The 25,901-nt window shown below is 38.7% G+C and overlaps 1 protein-coding gene across 6 annotated transcripts in view; it reads left to right on the top strand.

The window, feature by feature from the left end:
• PLD5 (phospholipase D family member 5) overlaps positions 1-25,901 on the top strand; it is a 422,686-nt gene that overhangs the window by 222,051 nt on the left and 174,734 nt on the right. For 5 of the 6 annotated variants that reach the window (XM_050771115.1, XM_050771125.1, XM_050771134.1 and 2 more), the window contains one exon: positions 19,123-19,234. In XM_050771115.1, the coding sequence (XP_050627072.1) occupies positions 19,123-19,234 (112 nt within the window). Of the gene's footprint in view, positions 1-19,122; positions 19,235-25,901 lie in introns of those variants that run through there. The other variant, XM_050771162.1, reaches the window with a different exon arrangement.

Here is a 25,901-nt window from a genome sequence, read left to right as displayed (position 1 = left end):
TTAGTTCAAGTCACTCTCTAACAACTGGCCTGCTGCCAACAAATGGAAGTTTTCAACTTACTGCCTATGACCTAACTATCGTTGAACTCACAGGCGAGCTTCTAGGAAGTGACCTAGTTTAGAATGTCTTCTGGTAGAGTCATATGCTCCTGCCAAAGAGAGACCTCTTAGCTGCCTTTCATCTCCCTAATAGCACTAGACTTCTGTACAATGTAAAACCAGTTGGTTTTCTGCAGTTTTGAGCCTGATTGTGCTTTGCCTCTTTACAAGGGGGAGATCTGCCTTTGTAAACATGAAGGATAGAGGGGCTTTATCTGCTTTGGGAATTGAATGGATTAAAGGTGTTCTGAGACTGATCTTGCAGTTCTCCCTACACCTGCCTGTCCCTGGCCACGTCCTGTGGGGAAGCAATAATGTTTGGAGGGTTCTCACTTCAATGCGGTAGTGGAATTTCTCTTCTTCCTCTAGTTTGTTGGCGGCCAAGTGACTGTTTCTGCAGAATGCCATGCCTTTGGTCTCCACTGGCCAAGAGCCAGGCATGGACCATGGTCTTAAAGAGCAAGCATGCAAAATTCAGGGTGTTTTGTTGCCTGACTGGCTGCCTTTCACCTTGCCCCTATTCACCTCTCTCAACCTAGCCTAGAGCGGTATGCACAACAGGTTAGCATTAAAAGGTCCGGGGGAACTTATCTGAAGACCACATTTCTTGGGCACTTAAAGATTAATTTTAGAGGGCCAGGTGTGGTAGCCTGTAATCCCAGCACTTTGGGAGGCCGAGGCGGGCAGATCACCTGAGGTCAGGAGTTTGAGACCAGCCTGGCAAACATGGTAAAACCCTGTCTCTACTAAAAATACAAAAATTAGCTGGGTGTGGTGGCACATGCCTGTAATCCCAGCTACCCAGGAGGCTGAGGCAGGAGAATTGCCGGAACCCAGGAAGCGGAGGCTGCAGTGAGTTGAGATCGAGCCACTGCACTCCAGCTTAGGGGACAGAGTGGGACTCTGTGTCAAAAAAAAAAAAAAGGAAAAGATTGTTTTTGGAGTCTATTCCCCTCCTTTTCCCCCTGTCACTGGGCAGGTAGGGGAAAAATTGTGAAGTGATGAAAAATGGAGAAAGGAAACAGGTACTCGCTGCCAACTCCTTCTCTTTGGGTGCAGTTCAAGGACCCCTGTATCCTATTCTTTGCAGATAAAATCACCAAGTTTTACCCTAAAACTTCAGTGCCTAAAAAAAGAAGGCACTAACTGGAAGCTACTTTAACTTAAATTTTTACCTGATTTTATCTTTCAAATGGAAAAGGAAATTCAAGACTACCTAACATTTCAAACTTCGGGCAACCAGTCTTTGGACTTGTGTGTACCCTTTTATTTTCACCAAGACCCTATAAACATCAGGAGATGGTCTCTCATTGGTGTATTGCGTGCAAAAACATGCTAGGAAAAAAATCGTTCACACCCTGATTACTCAAGTGAGCCAAATTTAAATTTTCTTTAAAATATTCTGGTGCCGAACACTATCCTTCACAAATATGTGTGATAAAAAAAATTGTGTCAGATTCACAGCTTCTTTTTCATTAATTTTTTAAAGAGAGTATTTTTTATTTGGGGGACAATAGTCAAATGTGACATTTGATTTTAAACCAACAGAGCCGGAAAAGTCCTAAATGGAACCATAGATGGCACATACATTAACGGGAACTATAAGCAAAAAAGCAGCCCAGCTGTTTTTTATCATGTAGCAATAGGAAAATGCACCAAGAAACCATGTAGCCAATGGCAGGCAGAGCAGCTCAGCAGCAAACAGGCACGTTTTATTGGTCTAGTCTCTGGATGAGTAGCAATTTTGTAAGAGTGAGGGTGATGATTGTTACTAACAGGAATGATGAATATGTGCTTTTTTATTTCGCGCACATTTTATTGGTCTGGGCTCTGGATGAGTAGCAATTTTGTAAGAGCGAGTGTGATGGTTGTTACTAACAGGAATGATGAATATGGGCTTTTTTATTTTTCATTCGCATGGAAACACACGTTGATTTAAAATGTGTTTTTATCTGTACTTCCAAAAGCTTGCTGTTTGGATTTCTACCCTGAAAAACCCACTTTGCTTTTCTTGTCTCGTACCTGGAGTTAATCTGTTTGTGTTTGTTTCCTTCTGTGCTAAAGGAAACTGGACACTGCCCTTACTCTGTATCACAGCTGCTAAGGGCTGCTGAGGTCTAGAGTTTCGTGATAACTATATTTTAGAATTTTAGGAAAATACATGGTCAGGTAAAAGGTTTTTGTTTCTGTCTGGATGATGAGTTGCCACCCTAAAATGTTGAAATTCCTGGGACATCTTGATTGCTCATTTATGAGACAAAATGATGGGAATTTATGAAATCAAACCTGTTCAGAAGCAGCCAAGAAATATAACTGACAAAGGCTCATTAGTAGAGCTACCTAATCCATTGGGTAAAAAAGTAAAAATAAAATAATAAACTCACACTCTGAATTCACTGAGAGGAACCTGTAAAATAATTAATGGTCTGCAACAGTGGAATCTTAAAGAGATGTGTTTATGTGAAATCAGTTAGATACTGGTCTGCCAGTGAGCTGTGACTGCCAACTGATGACACATTACAATTGTTTGATTTCGAGAAATTATGATTTTTAAAAATCAAACAGTATTTATGAAATTGCAAGCAGCCAGCATAAGAGCTCAGTGATCCAGGAGGTTTTTTCTGGAAAGTACAAGCCTGGATCCTACCTCTACACAGTGGTTAGCAGATTTAGCAAGACTGCAGAAATGAGCCAGGAGTGGAGCTTACGGTTTTTGTTTTGTTTTGTTTTGTTTGACCTACTTATTAGCCGTGCAACCTCGGGCAAGAGGATGAACTCTCTATGCCTCAGTTTCCTCAACAGCAAAATCAGGGTGATAACAGGACCTGCCTCATCGGTTGTTGTGCAGATTAAATCAGTTAATATCTGTAAAGAGTATAGAACAGTGTTTGCCCATTTTAGTGCCTATATAAGGGTTTGTTATGATCATGAACATTGTTATTCACATTCACGTATTTGTGTACACACTGTAACTCTGGTTCAAGTTTATTCTGTTAGCAAGTTCTTATTATGGCTCTTACACTGTGCTAGAAATTGGGATGGTTACTATGTAAAATTAGAAGGGGATTATAATTTCTGCAAATGTGAGACTCTGGGTAGATAAAAAGGATTAGGCAAATTATCATTGTATGTGGAATTCTTACTTTCATTTGATTTATTAATTATAAATCTTCAAGTGCGTGCACACACACACGCACACGGTCTTACTCTCACTCATCTACTTATGCAGTTCTTGGTTGACACACCCATTGAGAAGCAGCTACTCTGTCTTTGGAGAAGCAGGGGGCACTTCAGGTTTGGAAAAGATCTGGAAGGACTGATCACCCCCTCACCATCCATAAAAGCCCCATTCTCAAGAATTCTGCAAGCTTAAGAATACATTTTATTTTAACCCTCCATTTGTCCTGAAATTTATAACCAAACACTATCTAGCGAAGTTATATGGTAAGATTGTGAAATATTTGATCTTAGAACACTATCATTTAATAGAAAACACAACTGCAGTCTGTATTTGCTGATATATATATATATATTATTTATATAATGTACATACATACGTGTGTGTGTATCTCCCTCTGGACAAGTAACGTCTTGAATTTTGAAAACACAGTAAATTGTGTGGTCTTGAACTTACAGTCCCTCCTAATTTTTGTTGATTGATGTTTTGTTCTATATTGAAGACCTATATGACCTGGCAACATGCATATGACCCTGCCATTGTGATTCAGGCAGCTGTATCCATGTGTGACTCAGGTCTCCAGGTGCTACCTGGTAGCCCACTCATTCCTTTTCTGCAATATTCTTCCTGGCTGATCTGATCAATGCCCTTTAACCAATGGACAAGGGCTTTTGTTTCATCAAACTTAAAAAACGTTTTCTTGTCATGTTTGTTTCATAGCCATCCTTATGATTCATTTGTAAATGATACTACATTTTCTATTATAACCACTGCACGTTTTGTCCCATAATGCCTCTTACCTGTCCTAAGGAAGCCCACAGCCTAGTGGAGTCCTCTATGGCCCGGTGCCTCCAGCACCTCTTGCTCCCAGTCTCCGCCATCTTTTCCATTCTCCATCTTCCCTGGCTCTCTAAACCCATGTGTCCTTTCTCGCCCTTGCCTACAGTCCTAGGCAAGTCTGCATTTCCTCTTCAAGTCTTCTGAGGGAGACTCTTTATTCACTCATCATGCAAACAGTCAGCATCTACTTTGTAACACAGGGCTATGCCTGAAACCCAGAAGAATCCTGTTTTTGACAATGTCACTCCCATGTAAAAGCCTGATAAAACTATCTAATACTCCTGTAGCCTGAACACGAAATATTCAATTAAAATTTCTTAACGATATTGTTAACCCGGGAAAATAACATCATAGCATTTCCTAGTTTTCATTTTGCCTGGAAAATGATTGGCGTAGTTTGTGGAGACTGGATCCTTTAAATAACTGAAAGTATTTGAGCCTATGGTAAGTGGCAGGTTGGGTAAAGGAGTCAGGGAAAGCAGGATATTCTGATGCAACATGAAAACACACATTTCATTTATGTCTCGATGTGGATCCTGAGGGCTTACACACATTTCTACTATATTATGCAAACTTCCTACAGTCTAGTTTGTCTATTTTTAATGGGGACATAGGGAAAAATAAAACATGCATAAATTAATGAAAGCATAATCAGGATACATACAAATTCTCTGTTGTTATTTGGCTCTATTCAGAATTGCTTATTTTGTTTATATTTAGTTCTCAGCGCTTGGTTTTATAGAAAAGGCAAACTCGCAGTGTTATTCCGGATCCATGTACAATAGGGGAAAGATCATAGGCTTTGTCATTAATGCATTTGATTGACTAATAGTTTAGTAGTTGTGGTCACATTGAGCAAATGTCACAACTCATCTGATCTTCAGTGTTATCTGTTAATTAAAATCAATTCTGATTTATAAATTTATACCCCTCTATAAAATGGGTATAATAATAACACCTATCTCATTTGATTGCTTGGAGAATTCAATTAGATAATGTTTGTAAAACAGTAAATAATGCAGCTTATAAAAGATAGTTGTAGTTTTCATTTTTGTTGTTCTGATGCAGGACATTTACTTTCAAATTTAGTGGACACTTGACTATGTAATCTTACAACAAGAATAATATTCAACTGTCTGTCAAGATTTCAGCTTATGTGGAAAGAGGTTCAGATAGAAAATTCTACACAGAATACAAATTCAAATTGCTCTCTAGGGTTTAGGTGAAGAAAGGAGAGGCCGGGCACAGTGGCTCACGCCTGTAATCCCAGCACTTTGGGAGGCCGAGCGGGGTAGAACACGAGGTCAGGAGATCAAGACCATCCTGGCCAACATGGTGAAACCCCATTTCTACTAAAACAAAAAATGAGCTGGGTGTGGTGGCACATGCCTGTAGTCCCAGGTACTTGGGAGGCTGAGGCAGGGGAATCACTGGAACCCGGGAGGCAGAGGCTGCAGTGAGTGGAGATTGCGCCACTGCACTACAGCCTGGAGACAGAGCAAGACTCGCTCTCAAAAAAAAAAAAAAAAAAAAAGAGAAAAATACACACATTTTTCAGGTAGATTCCCACTTTTCTCTCCCAATATAGTGGTTTTCAACCGTGGCCGCTGGTCAGAGTTGCCTGGGGAGATTTTAAAATATGCTTATGCCCAAGCCCATCCTAGACCAGTTAGGTCAGAATATTTGGAGAGGGGCCCAGCCTTCAATACTTTTAAAAACAATGAGGGGATTTTACCGGGCAGCCAGGATTGAGAATCACTGTTTTAAACCATCCCGGTCCAATAAACATTGTTCAACTTTCATAGGTTCCCAGATTGGGCCAGGTTGGTCCCTACCCCAGTTTGTCAACCTAATTTTGCCTGTTTCAAATTTGCAATTGTTCCCTCCATAGTGATGTAAATAAGTAGCAGCTTGTACTTGAATATTCTGCATAGTCCTGGACTCTAGGACCCGTGTCGTATTGATCCTGCTGGTGTTGTTATCCAGCACACCACCAGTAACAGAATGGAGCTCAGTGATTGCTTTTTGGTTTGAAACCGTAGATTACCTTCAGCCTTCCCATCTCCAGGCTACCTATGATATCAGTAGAACTCCTGGTACAGTGTCAGCATAAAGACAGAGTAACCTCATGGAAAGAGCGTCCCTTTATTTCAAAGTATCCTCTTCTCCCTGCTCCACAAAATCAACACTCCGCAAATGCTTATTTGTTCATTAGCATTCTCCCGTTTTAAATGTGGCGACAGAATGATGTTAAATGTGTCTTTATTGAACAGACATTTATCAAGGTGCTGTGCCGTTTGCTGGGGATGGAAAATAAAATAAGCAAGCGTCCCTACCTCCATAGAGCTCAAAGTGTGGTGAGGGAGACAGACAAACAATAAACCATTTATAACAACACGGACTAGTAGAACAACAATGAGGGGTGCTGTCAGCACATGGGCTCGTGTTGGATTATCTCTGCTTTGAACTGTGCAGCAGAGCTCACAGGCTCTGGTGGATTTTGGTCCTATTTTTTCTTGGTATGCTCCCGCTGCTGCTTCATGCTGCCATTTCCCCATCTGTTGAGTAATCCTGATTATGTTCTTGCTTGCTTTCCAACATATTTCTATGGGAAATCATTATTCTAATATAAACTCATAAGCATTATCATTAGCAAGAGTTTAACCTCTCTGATTCCTTTTAAATCCAATCATATGGCCATGAGTAAATCATGAACCTAAGATATTCCTTCTAATTGTATTAATTACTTTCTTTAAGATTGTCTTATCTGAGTTTGTTTGCTTGTATGCTTAATTTTTCTCTGTGTCTTCATTTGTGCTTTTCCTATTTTTCTATGACCATTTTTGTTTTTTTGGTACTTTCACTCGAATAGGTTAGATTTTTTCCTTTATCATTAGTAATAACCTCTCACGATCAAAAATTTGGAAACTATGGAGAAATTAGAGAGAAACCAAATCCTCCAAATGGCCACCAACAAGAAAAGTTTTTGACAGTTTGATATTTCATACGTAATTTGTATATATAGGCTCATATTATATAGAAAGAATTATATCTTTGTTTGTTTGTTTTTGAGACAGGGCCTCACTCTGTCACCCGGGCTGGAGTGCAGTGGCATGATCTCAGCTCACTGTAACCTCCATCTCCCAGGTGCAAGCAATTCTCCTGCTTCAGCCTGCCAAGTAGCTGAGATTACAGGTGTGCACCACCACGCCTGGCTAATTTTTGTATTTGCGGTAGAGATGAGGTTTCACCATGTTGGCCAGGCTGGTCTCAATCTCCTGGCCTTAAGTGATCCTTCCACATCAACCTCCCAAAGTGCTGGGATTACAGATGTGAGCCACTGCCCCCAGCCTAAAGAATTGTATTTTAATTTTGAAGTTAACATTACAACATAAGCACCTTTCCATTTTATTAGAAACACTGGTAACATATTTTCATTGGCTGCATAACATACAATGTACTAGATTTACCAGGTTAATATAACTCTTTTCCTCTATCGGACATTTAAGCATTTACCTTTTCCCCCTTTTTCTGAACGAGCTTCTGCAGTAAATATCTGTGCATTTTTTTTCTTATTGTCCATTTGCTCAAGATCAGTTCTCAAAATGTAGAGATAGGGTATCTGAGCTGCCTTGTTAAGACCATGGAATATCGAGGGAGCATGTGGCAAGTTCTCATGGCTCCTCCCTGGGGATGCTGGAATCACTCTGCAGGGGGGTTTCGAAGGAATTCTCTGTCCATTCTGCATGGGGTCCTCTTCCCACTTGGAATAAGTGATTGTGGAAGCGTTGGGGATGTTTGGCACATCCTGATGCTCCTTTCTTGCCTTGCTCCCCCCTCTTTCCTCTGGAGCAAAGGAGTGACACCCGGCTGTGGCTATTGCGCGCTTCTAGACGCTGCTGAATGGCAGTGCAGAGATAATGTTGTCTGTCCCCTCTGCAGCCAGAGTGGATGCTCGAGCAACCCCACAGGTAATTTTCAGCTACTGTAGGATTCCAGCTGCCGAGGGCCTGGTTACCAACCTCCTACTTCTGATATTAATCTCTTGCTACTTCCTGGCCCGTGATTGGCATGATGAGCATGTTCGTCTTTCTTCATCTGTCCCTGACAGGGATGGCTATGTTTATGCCCACAAGGTGCATAATTGAGATAACCATCATTAAGCAAGGCCTTGGTGATGAACTGTTCAGACTCATTAATTCCTCTGATGAGTTGGAGCCTGTTATGGTGAATGGACGGGCAGCGTGCACGCCTCCATGCCAGATACTCTCAGCTGGTTTCAAGCATATTCCTTATGGCTCATTGCCAAAAAATGAGTACTGTCAATCAAGGTGCTGGGTCTGTGGCACTGAACTCCTAAAGCTCTGATTGATCCATTGGGACATCTGTGAAGAGATGAAGCGGCCACTGTCTTCTGGGTTTGGGATAAGGAATTCCATATTTCTCCTGGCATATCCTTAGAGCTATATGCATACTCTGGCCACCACTCCAATTCCCCTCTCTCTCGTAAGCTCCAAGCCTCATCAGCAGGTTCATCACTGTGTTATCTCATAAGCACTACCTGGATTCCTTCCAATTTATAGATATTCATATATATACTCATATATATATAATTTGTATATATATGCAAACTTTGTGCAAACTTTATGTCCTACAAACTAAAAATTCAGTATGTACAAATATATACAATATGTATATATACAAATATATACAATATGTATATATACAAATATATACAATATGTATATATACAAAATATATACAATATGTATATATACAAATATAAACAATATGTATATATACAAATATAAACAATATGTATATATACAAATATAAACAATATGTATATATACAAATATAAACAATATGTATATATACAAATATATACAATATGTATATATACAAATATATACAATATGTATATATACAAATATATACAATATGTATATATACAAATATATACAATATGTATATATACAAATATATACAATATGTATATATACAAATATAAACAATATGTATATATACAAATATAAACAATATGTATATATACAAATATAAACAATATGTATATATACAAATATAAACAATATGTATATATACAAATATATACAATATGTATATATACAAATATATACAATATGTATATATACAAATATATACAATATGTATATATACAAATATATACAATATGTATATATACAAATATATACAATATGTATATATAATTTATATATAATTTTAAATGTTAATATTTATTTAAATATTCATATATATACATATATATACGTGTGTGTGTGTGTGTGTGTGTGTGTATATATATATATATAATTTGAGACAAGGTCTTGCTTTGTTGCCCAGGCTGGAGAGCACTGACACAATCATAAGCTCACCTTCAACTTCAACCTCCTGGGTTCAAGCAATCCTGCCTCAGCCTCTCAAATAGCTGGAACTATAGGTCTGTGCCACCATGCCCAGCTGATGGTTTTAAATATTTTTAGAAATATGTCTGGTTATATTGCTCAGGCTGGTCACCAGCTCCTAGCCTCAAGTGATCCACCTGCCTGGACTGACCCAGTGGTTGTGGTTACAGGCATGAGCCAGCACAGCCAGCTCTTCCCAGTTTTTTTCGTCGCAATTGACATTTCCCTATTTCACCCACCTCATTGCTCTTTCAGTCTCTAGTTTTCCCCTGTAACTATCATTCTCCAGTTTGCAGTCCGAGTTCTTTATTGAAAGCAAAAATGTGACTGTGTCCTTCACTGGGTTAAATGCTTCATTGTTTTCCAGATGAGATCCAAACTCTACATGTTATAATTCTATATGTCTGTATTCTCTTTTATTACTTTTATATAGCTAGCTTGAATATTCATTTTCTGTGGCTACTGTAACAAATTACCATAGACTTTTTGGTTTAAGAAACAGAAATTTATTTTTTTACAGTCCTGGAGGTAGGAAGTCTGAAATCAGTTTCCCCGGATGAAAACCAAGGCGTCAGAGGGTGATGCTCCCTCCAGCGGCTCCAGGGCCTGCTGGCATTCCTCGTCTCTCCCAGCTTCTGGTGGCTTCTGGCATTCCTTGGCTTGCTGCTACACCTTCCAGCCTTCAAGGCTTCCAGCATCTTCCAATATCTTCCTCCTCCATCTTCACAATGCCTTCTCCTCTAGTTATGTCAAATCCCCTTTTGCCCATCTCTTATAAGTACACTTGTGATTGTATTTAGGATTATCCCCAGATAATCCAGAATAATCCTGGATAATCCCCCATCATAAGATCCTTAATTTGATAATATCTGCAAAGACCATAAGGTAACATTGACAGGTTCCAGAGATTCAGAAGCACCATCTTTGGGGAGCCATTATTTAGCCTGCTAAAAGCCTGATTAAGGTTCCCCCATTCCAAGACAGTACATGTAATTGCCTAAATTTTTTGAAAGCATTAGCGTGTAGTAATTCTGACTGGGAACACATTTTTATTTGTAATATAGAGGTCCCTTCATATGGACCAGATTAAACCTTTTTAACTTTTTCAAACTGAACTAAAATAGTATCTTTTCATTGCTAAAAATCTTGTGCCTCTATTTACAATAGCAAAGACTTGGAACTAACCCACATGCCCATCAATGATAGACTAGATAAAGAAAATATGGTACATATACACCATGGAATACTATGCAGCCATAAAAAAGAATGAGTTCATGTCCTTTGCAGAGACATGGATGAAGCTAGAAGCCATCACTCTTAGCAAACTAATACAGGAACAGAAAACCAAACACCGCATGTTCTCATTCATAAGTGGGAGTGGAACAATGAGAACACTTAGACACAGAGAGACAGAGGGGGGGAACGTTACACACCAGGGCCTGTCAGGGGATGGGGCAAGGGGAAGGAGAGCATTAGGACAAACACCTAGTGCATGTGGGCCTTAAAACCTAGATGGTGGGTTGATAGAGGCAGCAAACCACCATGGCACATGTAACAAACCTGCACATTCTGCACATGTATACCAGAACTTAGACAAGAAACAAAAATTCCTGTGCATACCATTCCTGTATTATCTATTAATTTCCTTTTACATTTATACATTCTTATGCCTCTACCATGTTAATATGATGAATATGATTTTATGTTATTTTTTAAATAATACTGAAGATATTTATGGTTATATATTTCTCTTCCACACCAGATACTGCCTCCTTTCATGGTTTTGCTATGAGGTACCTACCTATTCATAGCTTTCTAGAGAAGGCGTACATTTACTTTTCTTCTTTGGTATAAGGATAATCTAAAAGTGAGTTTTAAATTTCCAAATAGGTAAGATTTGTTTTATACTCACAAAACATGTAAATGATTTGTTACTAATTTTCTTAGACTGTGAGCAGAGAATGAAGCCTATAGAATATTCCCTTATAACTTGTGTTCAGGCTTCTTAATGGCAGTTACAAGACAGATTTTTGTAAATGTGCCACAAACAAAAATTGTTTTGAGGGGATTTGATATATACAGTGAGAAGTATATAAAAGTACACATATAATCAAGTTTATTGATCATATATACTTTTTATATGTTCTCGTTTGTTTTCTATTAGATCTGCCCAATTTTGAGAAATATATTTTGAAGTATTACATTGTGATAGTGTATTAATTGCTTTATATATTATTAACTATTTCTTTCTATTAACTTTTCTTTAACTTTTGCTTTATATATTTAGTTGCCGTGCTTTTTGGTACATCTCAGTTTACAGCTGTCAAAGCACCATAAATGGTGTCATTTCATAAAAATGATCCACTTTTTCCCATCTAATACCTTGAAGCCCACCTGCATTTGTAGTCTTTTACTGAGATTGTTTGTCCTGTTGATTACAGATCAGCATTTCTCAACCTGGTTTTCATTATTATCTTCCTCAGGAGCCTTCTAATACATTTTTTCTTAATGCTGCCTCCCATGGTATTATAATATCACAGATATATTGTACATGTGTTCTATGTATATCTGTGTGTTAGTCATCAAAAGAGTGACACTATTTCAGTCCCTTTGGGGTAATATCACTCCCATTGAGAATGCATGTAATTGATTCTCAGTAGACCTTCCCCTGTAATGTGTGACTTCCATCTCAAAAACCCACATTTAGTGCTTGAAACACATATACATATCATACTGTTCCCCACTTATTCTCCCCTCATCTTCTTTTATGGTGTTCAGTGTCATTTACTGTTTGGTTACAGTTTTTCTTTAAATATGGATATGTTCCCCATATGGGTTAAGTAAGCAAGATAGTCTCTAAGTCTGTATATATATGCAAATATTTCTTTCACCCTGGCAGGTAACATTCTTGAGTGTGTAAAGGATTCTTGGGCCTCAGCCTTTGTCTTCAGTAGGCTGTACGACCACGTACTTACAGCTGGGTAGATCTGTGCCAGTCTATCTGATCCATTTTCCTTGACGGGTAACTCTTTTTTGGCGAAAAGTTGGTCTTTCTCCTCGATGTTAATTAATTTTATGGAATACGGCTCTATGTTTCTTTCTACATCAAATTTGCCTTCACCTTCAGGTACCTTTTCAGCTTGTAGATTTAGTTCTCTCCTCAACTTGGATTGTATTTTGTATTATTTGCAATCCTAATCTTTTTGCTTCTTTTCCTCTTCCAGTATGCCTATGAGCCACATGTTATATCTCCTCTATTTATATATCAGCCTTTTCCCCGATTCTCCTTATGTTTACGTGTGTATGTGTGTGTTACATGCACATGTGTACTTTGAAATATTTCTTGCATTTGATCTTCAGGCCACTAATTCAGGCTTCAACAACGGCCATATGGTTCTTTAATTACTCCTGTAAATTAGTTCTGCAATCGTCGAGTATTAGTACCAGACACACTTGACCATCCTTGAGTGCACATACTGTGTTTCAGTTCTAACTTCCATCTTCTCCAGGAGCCTGGATCACCAGGTGCTCATTGTGTTAAGCATCTTCCTTCTTGTTATTGGTTCTCTTTAAATGTGTTGATATTTAACTTTATCAGGTTATTGGTGGCTTCCATCCTTCAGGTGAAGGAAGGTAAAGACTGGAGATACAGCATTGAATGGTTTACTAGTTCCCCACTGGGGCAACCAAAGAAGGCCTCTCCCTCATATACCCAGCCTCAGGTTTAGGGAGGTGGCCTTGGCTCCTGCACCACCTCTTGGAGAACAGACAACTCTGGAACACTCATATAGGGCTAAGAATTGTTCTGCAGGCCTCTGGACTCCCCAGAACCTGAGTCTGCTGGTCATTGAGTGTCCCTCAGCCCCAGCACTGCTTGGCTTGGGAGAGTCTGTCTACTTGACCGTAGCTGGGAATGGAAAGAGTGGGAGAGACTGAGGAGTAACTTTCTTTCTGAATACCCCTTCCGTTTCTAACTTTAACATAACAAAAATGATCATTCAGGGAGGACTGTGCTGCATCAGGAAGGAGAGATACATGTTCTAGGTCTGACTTTGCCACTAGCAAGCCATGTGGCCATCAGCACATCACTCAGCTTTCTTGTACCTCTGTGTCCTCATTTGTAAGATGAAGAGATTGACCGATTATTGATCTAAGTGGAGCTACAGCCTTCTCAGTTTGTAGGAAATCTCAGTATCCTGAAGGTTCTCATTATGATGTGGAGTGAAATTCAGTGGTTTTTCCCTCTGTGTTCTGTGGAGCCCTGCGGATTCTGCCCTGGAGGGAAGGAAGGGATTGGAGATGTTTCGCTTACCTTTTTATTTGCACTAAGAGTTCGACTGCTAAAACAAGCATGAAAGCCAGCAGTAGAGTCTACATAAGCCTCAGAATTAAGTTTCTCTAACATAACTTTGGGTTTCTCTTTGGTGGTTTTGCTTATTTCCTTCACATTGTATTTGGGCATTTCATCCTCTCTACCAGTTGTTTTGGGTCAACAGAAGCAAGCAGTATTTATGACCCACCAGTCTTTCAGGATTGAAAGGGACCAGAAGACGCCATCCCAAAATAGACCCCTTTAGCGTATGGATTATCTTGAGCTGTAGGGAGCTGAGAACCAGCAGTGCGGGAAGAGTGTTTTTTACCTTTCTCTAACTGCATAAAACTGATGGCTATGTACAAGGAAGAGAGGGACTGCTGGAGACAGCTGTCATCACCTGAGAGGCTCTTACCTGGATGGCAGAACAAACCTTATTTACCATACCTCTCCTCACCTTCTTATAACTTGCCTTCCCCACCTGGAAGCCCCAAAGTCACTTTCCTTTGCTTAGCCTAAGACAGTAGTTAAGCCTCAATCATCTGGCCACCTCCTTGAGTCTCGTTTCTTTGCGGGATTCCCTTGTATGCATGTAATTAAAACTTTGTGTGTACATAATTAAAACGTGGGTTCTCTCTTGATAGTTTTTCATCAGTTTGATTCCTGGGCCCAGCCGTTGAACCTAGGAGGGTAGATAAACAGGTTTATTTCCTCCCCTACAGGATTGAAAGGGTCTCCTACATGAAGCATCCTCTTAAAGTCACAAAGGGGCTGAGCTGGATCTCTATTTTGGGGGTACAGCTTCCTGCATATGACTCTACTGTACATCATAAGGCTTTTACAGACTTCATTTACAAATTGGTCTAAAGTAGCTCAGCGTCCCTGAGACACTGATGGTCTTTGAGATGATTTATCTAAGTCTGAAATGTTGGCTAATGTTCTTTACTAGCAAGGGCAAGGTTTTATATTGCTGATGTTTAACAGCCAAGGCACTTTTGTTATTTCTTATTAAAAAAAAAAAAAAAAGATGAGTGAGGCCGGGCACAGTGGCTCACGCCTGTAACCCCAGAACTTTGGGAGGCCAAGGAGGGGCAGATCACCTGAAGTCAGGAGTTCAAGACCAGCCTGGCCAACATAGTGAAACCCTATCTCTACTAAAAGTACAAAAATTAGTCAGGCATGGTGGCAGGTGCCTGTAGTCCCAGCTACATGGGAGACTGAGGCAGGAGAATCACTTGAACCCAGGAGGTGGAGATTGCAGTGAGCCGAGATCACATCACTGTACCCCAGCCTGGGTGACAGAGTGAGACTCTGTCTCAAACATTAAAATTTAAATTTAAATTTAAAAAAAAATGAGTGACTGTAACTCAGAAAGCATTAGGAGGCCTTACTGCAGATCTCTGCATAGAGTAGGGTTTAATACCTTTGGAAATGATTACATTTTGAATGTCTTAACAAAAATTATTGTATGGGGAGATAACACACAGAAGATGAGAGATTTAATAGAAATTCTACCTCAAGCCTAAGTATAGAAGCTCTCCCCAAGCCCAGGATCATTACAGTGAGTCTATAATTAAAAACTGTAGGATTCCTTGGTGTAAATAATCAGCACATACTAAAAGTAAAAATAAGCTTTATTTAATGACAGTCTGCCAGTATCTGTAGATTTTGGAATTTCTATTTTCATTCATCTGTGAGAGTTCTGGTTGTCTTTTAAGTCCCACAAAAATAACACAGTGGAAATCAATTGAAGGCACAGAGCCAGAAATACAGATAAGTTAGATGGTCTCTTGAATGTTTCAGCCGTGCCAAATATATTCCGTTAACTAACAGGAAAAATAAATGAATTGGCCAAAAACTACGAGCCCGCTGACCATGGGGCCTTACGGAACACACAGAGTATTTATTTGTATGAAAGGAAAAAATGCAAACGACTTACATGAACACGTGATGACACGAGTCTAGGTTCTGGAAATCTGGGCCATGCACACATCACCAAACCTTCAATGGAGTAAGGGTAGAACAGACTCCTTGGAGGAGTGCCAAAGCTGACAAGGAAGTATTGTTGGTGTCAACTCTATCCAAGAACCACAAAGCCCTTTGATATGAATTCTCCTTCACATCTTGTGCCTGAGCCTCTCACCATCCAGGCCCCTACCTCTACACAGTAAATTTCAAATTTACATAGACACTGAAATCAGCAAATCAGCACCGGCTTGCTTTTCTTTCCTGTCCTTCTCTGTCTGTGCAGTTGTCTCTGTCTCTCTCTCTCACCCTCCCTCTCCCCTCCTGCCTCTTTTTTTTTTTTTTTTTTTTTTTTTTTTTTTGGAGATGGGGTCTAGCTGTGTTGCCCAGGCTGGAGTGCAGTGGCACAATCATGGCTCACTGCATCCTCAGACTCCCAGGCTCAAGCACAACCTCATCCTCCTGAGTAGCAGGGACTACAGACGTGCACCATCATGCCTGGCTATTTTCTTTTAACTTTTTGTAGAGGCAAGGTCTCCCGATATTTCCCAGGCTGGTCTCGAACTCCTGGGCTCAAGTGATTCCTCCACCTTGGCCTCCCAAAGCACTGGGATTACAAGGATAAGCTCACCCTCTGCCTCTTTTTTAAATAAGTTAATAACCATCTGATGCACTCAACATACCACACCAGAATACCTGGTTTGTGGTGAGGCTTCCTCCAGGCTTTTGGAGCATAGAGAAATTTAATCACTTTTGATGAGCTCCACTTTGAGCAACTTTTATTTCTACACTTACTTAAACTAAATGGAAGCCTCCATGCATGGCACAGGTGCAACAGTGCAACTTCCACTCTGTCCTCCAACACCCAGGGGTTGTGGAACAATGGCTGTGCCAGCCAACTCCAGGCTAGAGCACAGCTGGATGTGCCAGATACTCCCGCCTGCTGTCAGCTGTCGCCGCAGCACGAGAACACCAGCTTCTTCCTCCTAACACCCCAAAGCTTCAGGGTCTTGATCTTCAGCCCCTTCTTCCCTTCCCTTCCCCTTCCCCTTCCCCTTCATCTTCCCTTCCCTTCCTCTTTTCTCTGGTTTGTTTTTTTTCTTGTTTTTTTTTTTTGTTTTGATTTTTGTTTTGTTTTTTCTTTTTTTTTGGTTTTGTTTTTTTCTTGTTTTTTTGTTTTTTCTTTTTCTTGTTTTTTTGTTTTTTTGTTTCTTGTTTCTTTTTTGTTTTTTTGTTTGTCATTAAATAAAGCTTATTTTTACTTTTAGTATGTGCTGATTACTTACACCGAGGAATCCTACAATTTTTAATTATGGTGCTCACTGTAATGATCCTGGGCTTGGGGAGAGCTTCTATACTTAGGCTTGAGGTAGAATTTCTATTAAATCTCTCATCTTCTGTGTGTTATCTCCCCATACAATAATTTTTGTTAAGACATTCAAAATGTAATCATTTCCAAAGGTATTAAACCCTACTCTATGCAGAGATCTGCAGTAAGGCCTCCTAATGCTTTCTGAATTACATTCACTCATTTTGTTTTTTGTTTTTTTGTTTCTTGTTTTTTTGTTTTTTGTTTTGTTTTTTTGTTTCTGTTTTTTTCTTGTTTTTTTGTTTTTCTTGTTTTTTTGTTTTTTTGCTTTTTTGTTTCTTGTTTTTTGTTCTTTGAGTCTCACTCTGTCACCCAGGCTGGAGTGCAGTGATACAATCTCAGCTCACTGTAACCTCCACCTCCCAGGTTCCAGCAATTCTCCTGCCTCAGCCTCCAGAGTAGCTGGGATTACAGGCGCCCACCACCACGCCCAGCTAATTTTTGTATTTTTAGTAGAGACGGGGTTTCCCCGTGTTGACCAGGCTGGTCTCAAACTCCTGACCTCAGGTGTTCTGCCCGCCTTTGCCTCCCAAAGTGCTGGGATTACAGGTGTGAGCCTCCGAATTGCAGGAATCACCACTCTGCCTCCACATTTCTACCATTCTCTCTTCCCAGTCACCAAACCCATTCCGTATCATTATCTACAGTCCCTTCTTACCAGAGTAAGGTAAGACCTTGCCGCTGTGGGGCCATTAAGACCAAAGCCTTATTCTCTGTTTAGCTCCTGAAGGCATTTGAGTTTGTGACCAAACAGCAAAAATCTAAAAAATCAGTAAAAGTAGACCATTTTCCTTTTATGATAAGGAGACAGACGGGAGTCTATTAAAACATACAAAGGATGATAAATAGGATAATGGTGCAATCCAGTGACCTGAGATAATGCAATGACCGTGGACCTACTGTTATTCAGTCTGCCTGAGATTAAAACTTATTCTAAAAATTATATGCTTTTGAAAATCTTATAAGGAAAACTTTTGTTTATTTGTTTGTTTGTTTGTTTTTGTTTGTTGAGATGTAGTCTCGCTCTGTCACCCAGGCTGGAGTGCTCTGGTGCAACCTTGGCTCACTGTAACCTCTGCCTCCTAGGTTCAAGCAATTCTCCTGCCTCAGCCTCCTGAGTAGCTAGGACTACAAGTGCACATCACCATGCCCAGCTAATTTTTGTATTTTTAGTGGAGACAGGGTTTCACCAGGTTGGCCAGGCTGGACTGTTTTTCAGACTCTTGGCCTCAAGTGATCCACCTGCCTCGGCCTCCCAAAGTGCTGGGATTAGAGGCATGAACCACCATGCCTGGCTGAAAAACTTTTAGTTTTGATTTTGTTTTTCACTTCAGTTATTTTTAGGTAGAACATTAGTTGATTCATTAAAATACATTTAAACAACATGAATTCAGGTAAATCACTGATTAGTAACCATAATTTCCCTCTTAATAGCTAATACTTAAAGAATGCTTACTTACTATTCTTTAATCTCACAAAAACCTTTTGAAGTAAATATTAATATTATCTGCATTTTGCAGAGGAAGAAACTGGAGATTAGTGAGATTAAGAAACAGCTTGCAAATTGGAAAACCAGCTGGAATCTAGGTCTCTTTGGGCCAAACCACAACTGCTTAATCTTTGCTGCCTCTTTGTGTGTAGATAACTACAGATCCAAAAAGCAGAAAAGGGTGGATTTGCATTGTAGCAATGGAATTCTTATTGCAATAATTGTTTAATTGCACAATACCCTCAAAAAACCACAATCTGTGTTCATGCTACTACTCTATTGATAGAAACTCTTTTGAAAGAATTTCGTAAATCTGAATACCAATTGTTGAAATGCTTGCCTTTTTAACATTTGAATGAATAGATTTTTATGAGTTTATTTTTGCCTGTCTAAATTGGTAAACATTTAGGTTTTCTGACTTTCTTTGTCTCTGAATATTTTTTTCAGGGTCAACGTCTTTTTGAAAAGTTGCTCCAACTGACTTCACAAAATATTGAAATCAAGCTAGTGAGTGATGTAACAGCTGATTCAAAGGTATTAGAAGCCTTGAAATTAAAGGGTAAGACCAAGGTTGATATAATCTACCACTGGGTTTTCTGTTAAGATACTTTTAATTGCCCTTAAAATAATATAGAATATTTTTAGTACATTTCACTTAGTACATAGTACATTTGCATCTCCTTTGAAAAACAGCTCGATTAAAGTTTTTAAGTGGAGGAACTAACTAATATATTGGGATTTAAGAAACTGTTGCGTATTAGTGTAAGCAAAATAATCTACTGGCCAATAAATGATGATAAACTAGAGAGAAGACTCTTTCCCTTTCTGAACGTTTCAGCGTTGTGGTTACAGAGAAGAACCACTTCCCATCAGAATACACACTGGGTCTCTACCTTTCTCTTGCCTGCCAAATGAAAATTCTTTTCATGCTATATATTTAAAAAATAATATAGTCAGGTCCTGGAGTCTATGAAACATTGCCTGATTCATGAGTTTTAAGACAATTCCACAGGAGAACACCATTTATGTAGCCACTTTGCAATTTTTCTCACAATCTCATGAAGACTGAAAATAACTCCAAAATAACTTTATTTTGCTGTAATCTCAACCGAATTGAGCTCTCACATCCAAATAGTTTTTACTGTTTTGTAAAAATTGTTACCTGGAATTTATTATCCAAAGTGTAAGCCTCTGAAAGGCACGTTTGAGCCAGTGAAAATGTTCAAGCTGCCGGGTGTCCCTAGAAGAGAACAGGGCACTGACCTCAGTGAGTCATTCATGTTCCGCCTGATGGCGTTACAGCTCATGTTTGTGCTATTTAAACAGATTGTGCATTTTTTGCTTGTCATCTTCCCCACATTTTTAAGTGGCAATTCCTTCTAAAAATGGAACAGAACAGGAATCAAATAAGTGAGCCCCAGTGGCCCTTCCTCCTGGAGAAGAAAAATTGGAAGTGATAAAGCATATTGAAAGTCATAGACATATAGAAGACATAAGCTTGGCTACGCACATGTACCTATCACCATGCACACGTTTTCTACGCACAGGAAAATAAAACATGGGATAGTCGTATGTTTGAAAAGCTGTGCTGTGCTACCTGGGTGCAGCAGAATGTGTGTGAAGAACTTGTAAGTGCCTAGTTCAGTGGATTGACAGATAACAATCAATGTGGCTTAGAAATGTATTCTTACTTTTCCTATTTTTAAAAAATGTAAAATTGGATTCTCACTATCTGATAATTTGTTAGACAACACTTTTTTTTCTGAGGAATTGATTACTTTTGGTTAACTGAGGGTCCTGTATTTGCAGATGATTTTCCTCATGGAGTTTAGTAGCATCTCTTTGCGTTTGATTATCCCGGCAGGATAAAAAGCCGATGTGTTAGGAAGAGAAGGAGAGAGCCTGAGACATCCACAGCTCTCTTTCTTGCCATAGCCCATGCTAAATCTTGTAAACTCAACCAAAAGTTAAAACTGGGGGATATTAGGAAGCCTGACAGATTTTCTTAGGAGTTGCTGAATATTTGCTACTGTAAATAGCGATTGACAAATGCACAAATAAAGGCCTGGTTTATGTTTCTATTGTGAACTATACATTAAAATTTCATTATAGTAATTGCATCTCACAGAAAAAGAAGTGTTTGAATTTCCAAGCATATGTAGATACTACAACAACTTAGGTTCTGTTGATATGTAATAAGACTTCTTATCAAAATGCGAAAACAAATTATTTTCCTTCATAGGAGTAAAGCAATAAGTAGGACCCTATTTTCTCACAGCTATTTTCTAGGTAGCGATAGTAGGCCTCTCTGGCTCTTAGTAATGCACGTGATGTGTATGCTGTATGTAGAACATGTATAAATCTTTAAAATACAGTTATTGTATTTCTCTACTCTTGTCCTTTGGTAGACATATATTAAATAACAGTGCATTTTAGAAATAATTTTATGAGACTATTTTAAATCTGTGAATGAATATCTTGCTTAAGGGTTATCTTTTTTTGCAGGGAGGGATTCTAGTCTTTTAGCAAAATTCTAGAAAGTTTTTTCCAGAAATATCTCACAAAAAAAATAGGTAAATATAAAATGAGCCATGAGCAATTTCAGCTGTAAGAGTTACTGAATGTAGAAACTAATCAAATATGTTGTGAAAAAGAATAAAAGCATGGCTTCTCGATAAATGGTAAAGATTTAGTGCAGGTGTAAGTAGGCCCAGAAAAGGCCAGGCAGGCTGGAGAAGTGAGACAGCTGGCCAAGGCTCCCCTGATGGGTGGTGTGCAGGTCATTCCTGTTCCTTTTGCTCCCCACGCTTTGCCTCTCTCCTTGACTCGGAAGTCAGAAACCATCTCTTCAAGGTCTCAAACTGTGGCTTGCAGGTGAGGTGCTTTTGAAACCTAGTCCTCATGAAGTCCTTGCACCCAGGGAGGGATTTAATTTTACACAAGAGTCTCTGTAAATTCAAAATGGGTTTTACTAATCAGTTTTCTTAATTTCACTTCCTAACCATCTCCGCCTATATCCCTCATATAAACATCTCAAATGCAACGTGTTGACTCAGCTCACGTGCTTTCTTTCCCTCCCTGCACCAACACAGCATCTGTCCCTGTACATAAATGTCCATCTGCTCAGTCATTCACGTTAGAAACTCAACTCCGCGCTCTCATATGCCACATCTAAGGAGCCACGGTCTATAGACTCTACCCACTTTGTCTGTCTTCTAGATACCACATTTCCTCCTCACTCACCTGCCTTATTTCAGGTCTGTTAATACTTTGCTCAAGCCTTTGTCACCTTTCCTCTTTCACCATCTGATCTTCCACACAGCTGCCAAAGAGATCTTCGACCACATGGTTATTATCAACTTACATGTTCACCCAAATTGCATGCAGGTGTGCGGATGCCTAAGGAATATCATGCATGCAATAAAAGGCACAAGTATTAAATATATAGCTCAATGAATTTCACAAAGTAAACACATCCACATAACACCTTCACAGATCAAGATGTAGAATATTGCAGACATCTCAGAAAGCCTTCTCAATCCCCCTTGCAGTCAATGCCCTCCGCAGAGGGAACCACTATTTCGACCTCTACCATAGATTACCTTTATCTTTCTTTGAGCTTTATATAAATAGAATCGCAGAATTCTGTGTCTGGATTCCTTGGCTCAGTTTTATGTTTATAAGACCAATACATGTTGGATAAAACAGTGGTTTATTTTACATTGTTGTATAGTATTCCATTGTACGAATATAATACAATGGATCTGTTCTACTGATAGTAGATGTTTGGGTTTTTCCTAGTTTGGGTTATTATATATAGTGCTGCTGTGAGCATTCTTGTACATGTCTTTCAGATGCCTACACATATACATTTCTGTTGAGTATATACTTAGGATTAGGATTGCTGATCTAATAGGCTATATATATGTTCAATTTCAATAGATATTGGTCAGTCAGTATTCTAAGTGGTTGTAGCAATTTACACTCTCACAAACACTATGTTAATGTTCTGCTTGCTCCATATCCTTGCAAAACTTGGCACCTTGTTCTTTTTATTTTAGCCATTCTGGTGGATAGGTATCATGTTGTATCTTTAATTTTCATTTCTCTGATGGCTAATTATATTGAGCATCTTCTCATATACTTATTGACCATTTCCATATTCTCTTGGAGAAGGTGCCTCTGCAAGTATTTTGCCCAGTGTTATTGTTGCTGTTTTTATTGGCCTATTCTTATTGATGATTAGGCTAGATTTTAATCTTTTGTTGGATATATGTATTTCAAGTATCTTCATCCATTTGAGGCTTGCCTTTTCACTCTTCCAATGATGTCTTTACATAAATGGAAATTCTTAGTTTTAATGAAATCTGATTTGTTAATTACTCCTTTATTGTTGATGCTCACTGCATCCTGTATAAAAACTATTTATCATTACAAGGTCATGGAGATTTTCTTGTTTGTTCTGTTCTAGATACTATATTATTTTGCTGTTCAGACTTAAGTCTGTGTTAAGTCTGGGCTTTATTTTTGCTTATGGTATGAAGTAGCAATAAAGGTTAATTTTTATACAAATGGGGGGTCATTTGTTTAAAAAAACTTCTTCACAGCATGTTCAAGGCATCGTTGTTAAAAATTAAGTGACTATGTTTTAGTTCTGTCTTTGAATTCTTTACTGTATTTTCTTAGTCTACTTATTTATCCCAGGACAAATGCCATACTGTTTATCTTGCCTTTGTAATATGTGTTACAGATGGTGTAACTTTCATCTTTGTTTTTCACTTTTAGAACTGCCTTATTCTTGGACCTCCAGGTTTTGAAATAAATTTTAGAAACATCTTATCATAAAACTACTGAAATCGTATTAGAATTACACTGACTCTGTAGATAAACTTGGTGAAAATTGGCATTGACAATATTGAATCTTTTACTTCATATCTATAACAAAGCTACAATATTTCCTCTTACTACTGCTTTAGCTGCATCTCTCTATTTTCAATATGACATAAATTTCTAAATTATTTTTCTGTCCAAAAAGTTTTCTGATTTCTACTGCAGTCTACTTTGTACTGTGGCCTATTTAGAAATGTAAATCTTAATTTTCAAACATTTGGAGATTGTTCTATTTGTCATTTGTTATTTTCATTATGTATATTCATAGAATATACTTGGTATGATTTCAGTCATTTGGTATTTTTGGAAAGTTACTTTATAAAAATTTATTTAAATAAATTTGTTTTATAAATATCAAGGCTTTCTATTGCTTTCATACAGCTTTCATTTTTGTTTTTGCATTTTCTAAGTCTTGACCAGACTGAGTCTAAAAGCTGAAAGTGGAGTATAAGTGAAATGGCTTCTCATTGTCTGATACATGATCTTCGTTGGTAGACTTCAGAAACAAGCTAAATGAGATGTGAGATTGTCATTGAAATCCTCTGCTTTCTTCAAATCCATGTTCCTGCCGGATGTGCCACTTGCTGCCACCACTTGGCTTACTAGGAGTAATCGTGACAATTCTTTTTTTTTTTTTTTTTTTTTTTTTTGAGACAGAATCTCGCTCCGTCACCCAGGCTGGAGTGCCTTGGTGCGATCTCAGCTCACTGCAAGCTCCGCCTCCCTGGTTCAAGTGATTCTTCTGCCTCAGCCTCCCAAGTAGCTGGGATTATAGGTGCATGCCACCACGCCTGGCTAATTTTTGTATTTTTAGTAGAGATGGGGTTTCACCATATTGACCAGGCTGATCTCAAACTCCTGACCTCATGATCTGCCCACCTTGGCCTCCCAAAGTGTTGGGATTACGGGCGTGAGCCACTGCGCCTGGCCAACAATTCTCTTAAGTCCTGTTTTCTCTGCTCATGCCTCCCAGCAAGTGCCTTTGATATCCTACTTCTCACCAAACCTGATCGTAGTAATAGCACAGTCATATTATTGAATTTTTATATTACTAACACAATTTTTATTTCTGGTTCTATATTTTAGTCCTAAGCAAAATATTATCCCTCGAGGATACCACTGTACTTTTCATTCTCATATGTTATAGTTACTGTTGCAATTAAAGTGAAAATTAAGAATTATTTGTTTGTCTACCAAAACCATAACAATTCATTGTGCTTTCTATAATATGACTACAATATTTAATGCCTCTGTAGCCTAGCAACAATTAAAATAAAGTCAGAAAACATAAATTTCCTTTTGAAAAAAAAAAAAGCAGACTTTTATTTATTCATGGTTGGATGATACAATGATGAGTGAAATAAATGTCATAAAAGATTTAGAATCAGTGACCTAGAAGTTAAGTCCATGTTTTTTTTTTTAAAGGCATTTGAAACCTCAGGGTCTGAAATCTCTTGTTTCAGTCTCATTCTTACTATTTACTATAATTGACTTTTCAAGTATCTGAAAGCTATTTGTGATTCACAAACACAACCTACATTTTCAGGGCCGTGTTTCTCAAAATATGCTTTTCCCTGTGCCTGAAATACCCTTATGTATTTCCCTTGTCAATTTACAAGCTCTTTTTCATCCTTTTTTTAAATTTTTTTTTTTTTTTTTTTTTTTTTTTTTTTTTGAGAGAGAGAGAGATGATGTCTTGCTCTGTCGCCCAGGCTGTAGAACACTGGCCCTGTAGTAGCTCACTGCACCTTTGAACTCCTGGGCTCCAGTGATGCTTCCATCTCAGCCTCCCCAGTAGCTGGGACACAGGCATGTGCCACCATGCCTGACCAAGTCCATTTTTAAGCCTTACACATAGTATTTTCCCTTTCACTTTCATCTCTTTACCCTGGTTGGTCTTACCATCCACTTTTTCTCCATTGTTCATTAATGTTGTTTAATCCAACAATTATTCCTTGACTATCTGTCATGTGCCAACAAGTTGGGCTTTAAAGAGAGGAAGTTGACTAAGACATGAGCCTTCCCCTAACTTCAAAGAGTTCAGAGTTTGGTAGAGAAGACCAAGTGATAAGTGAAATAAAGTGATCAAGAAATTCCTAAAACATCGACACAGAGTCCAATGTTTCTGAATCACTTTTTGCAACAGCGGTTGTTGCCCATGCTTTCCACTCAGCGTTGTCTCTGTACCACCAAGAATGTCCATGGTGCTATGTAGCTTTAAGAAACAGAATGCATTACTGTTGTCGCTTTGTTTCTAATCAGAATTCCATCCTGCTTGTTTTTGAAGCATACCAGAATATGTCAAAGCAAGATATTCGGACAATAACCAGATCTTG

The sequence above is a fragment of the Macaca thibetana genome, chromosome 1 (assembly GCF_024542745.1).
Source record: "Macaca thibetana thibetana isolate TM-01 chromosome 1, ASM2454274v1, whole genome shotgun sequence".
NCBI classification, from domain to species: Eukaryota; Metazoa; Chordata; class Mammalia; order Primates; family Cercopithecidae; genus Macaca; species Macaca thibetana.
Note: the sequence above shows the minus strand (reverse complement) of the source record. Positions and strands in the feature narration are given on the sequence as shown.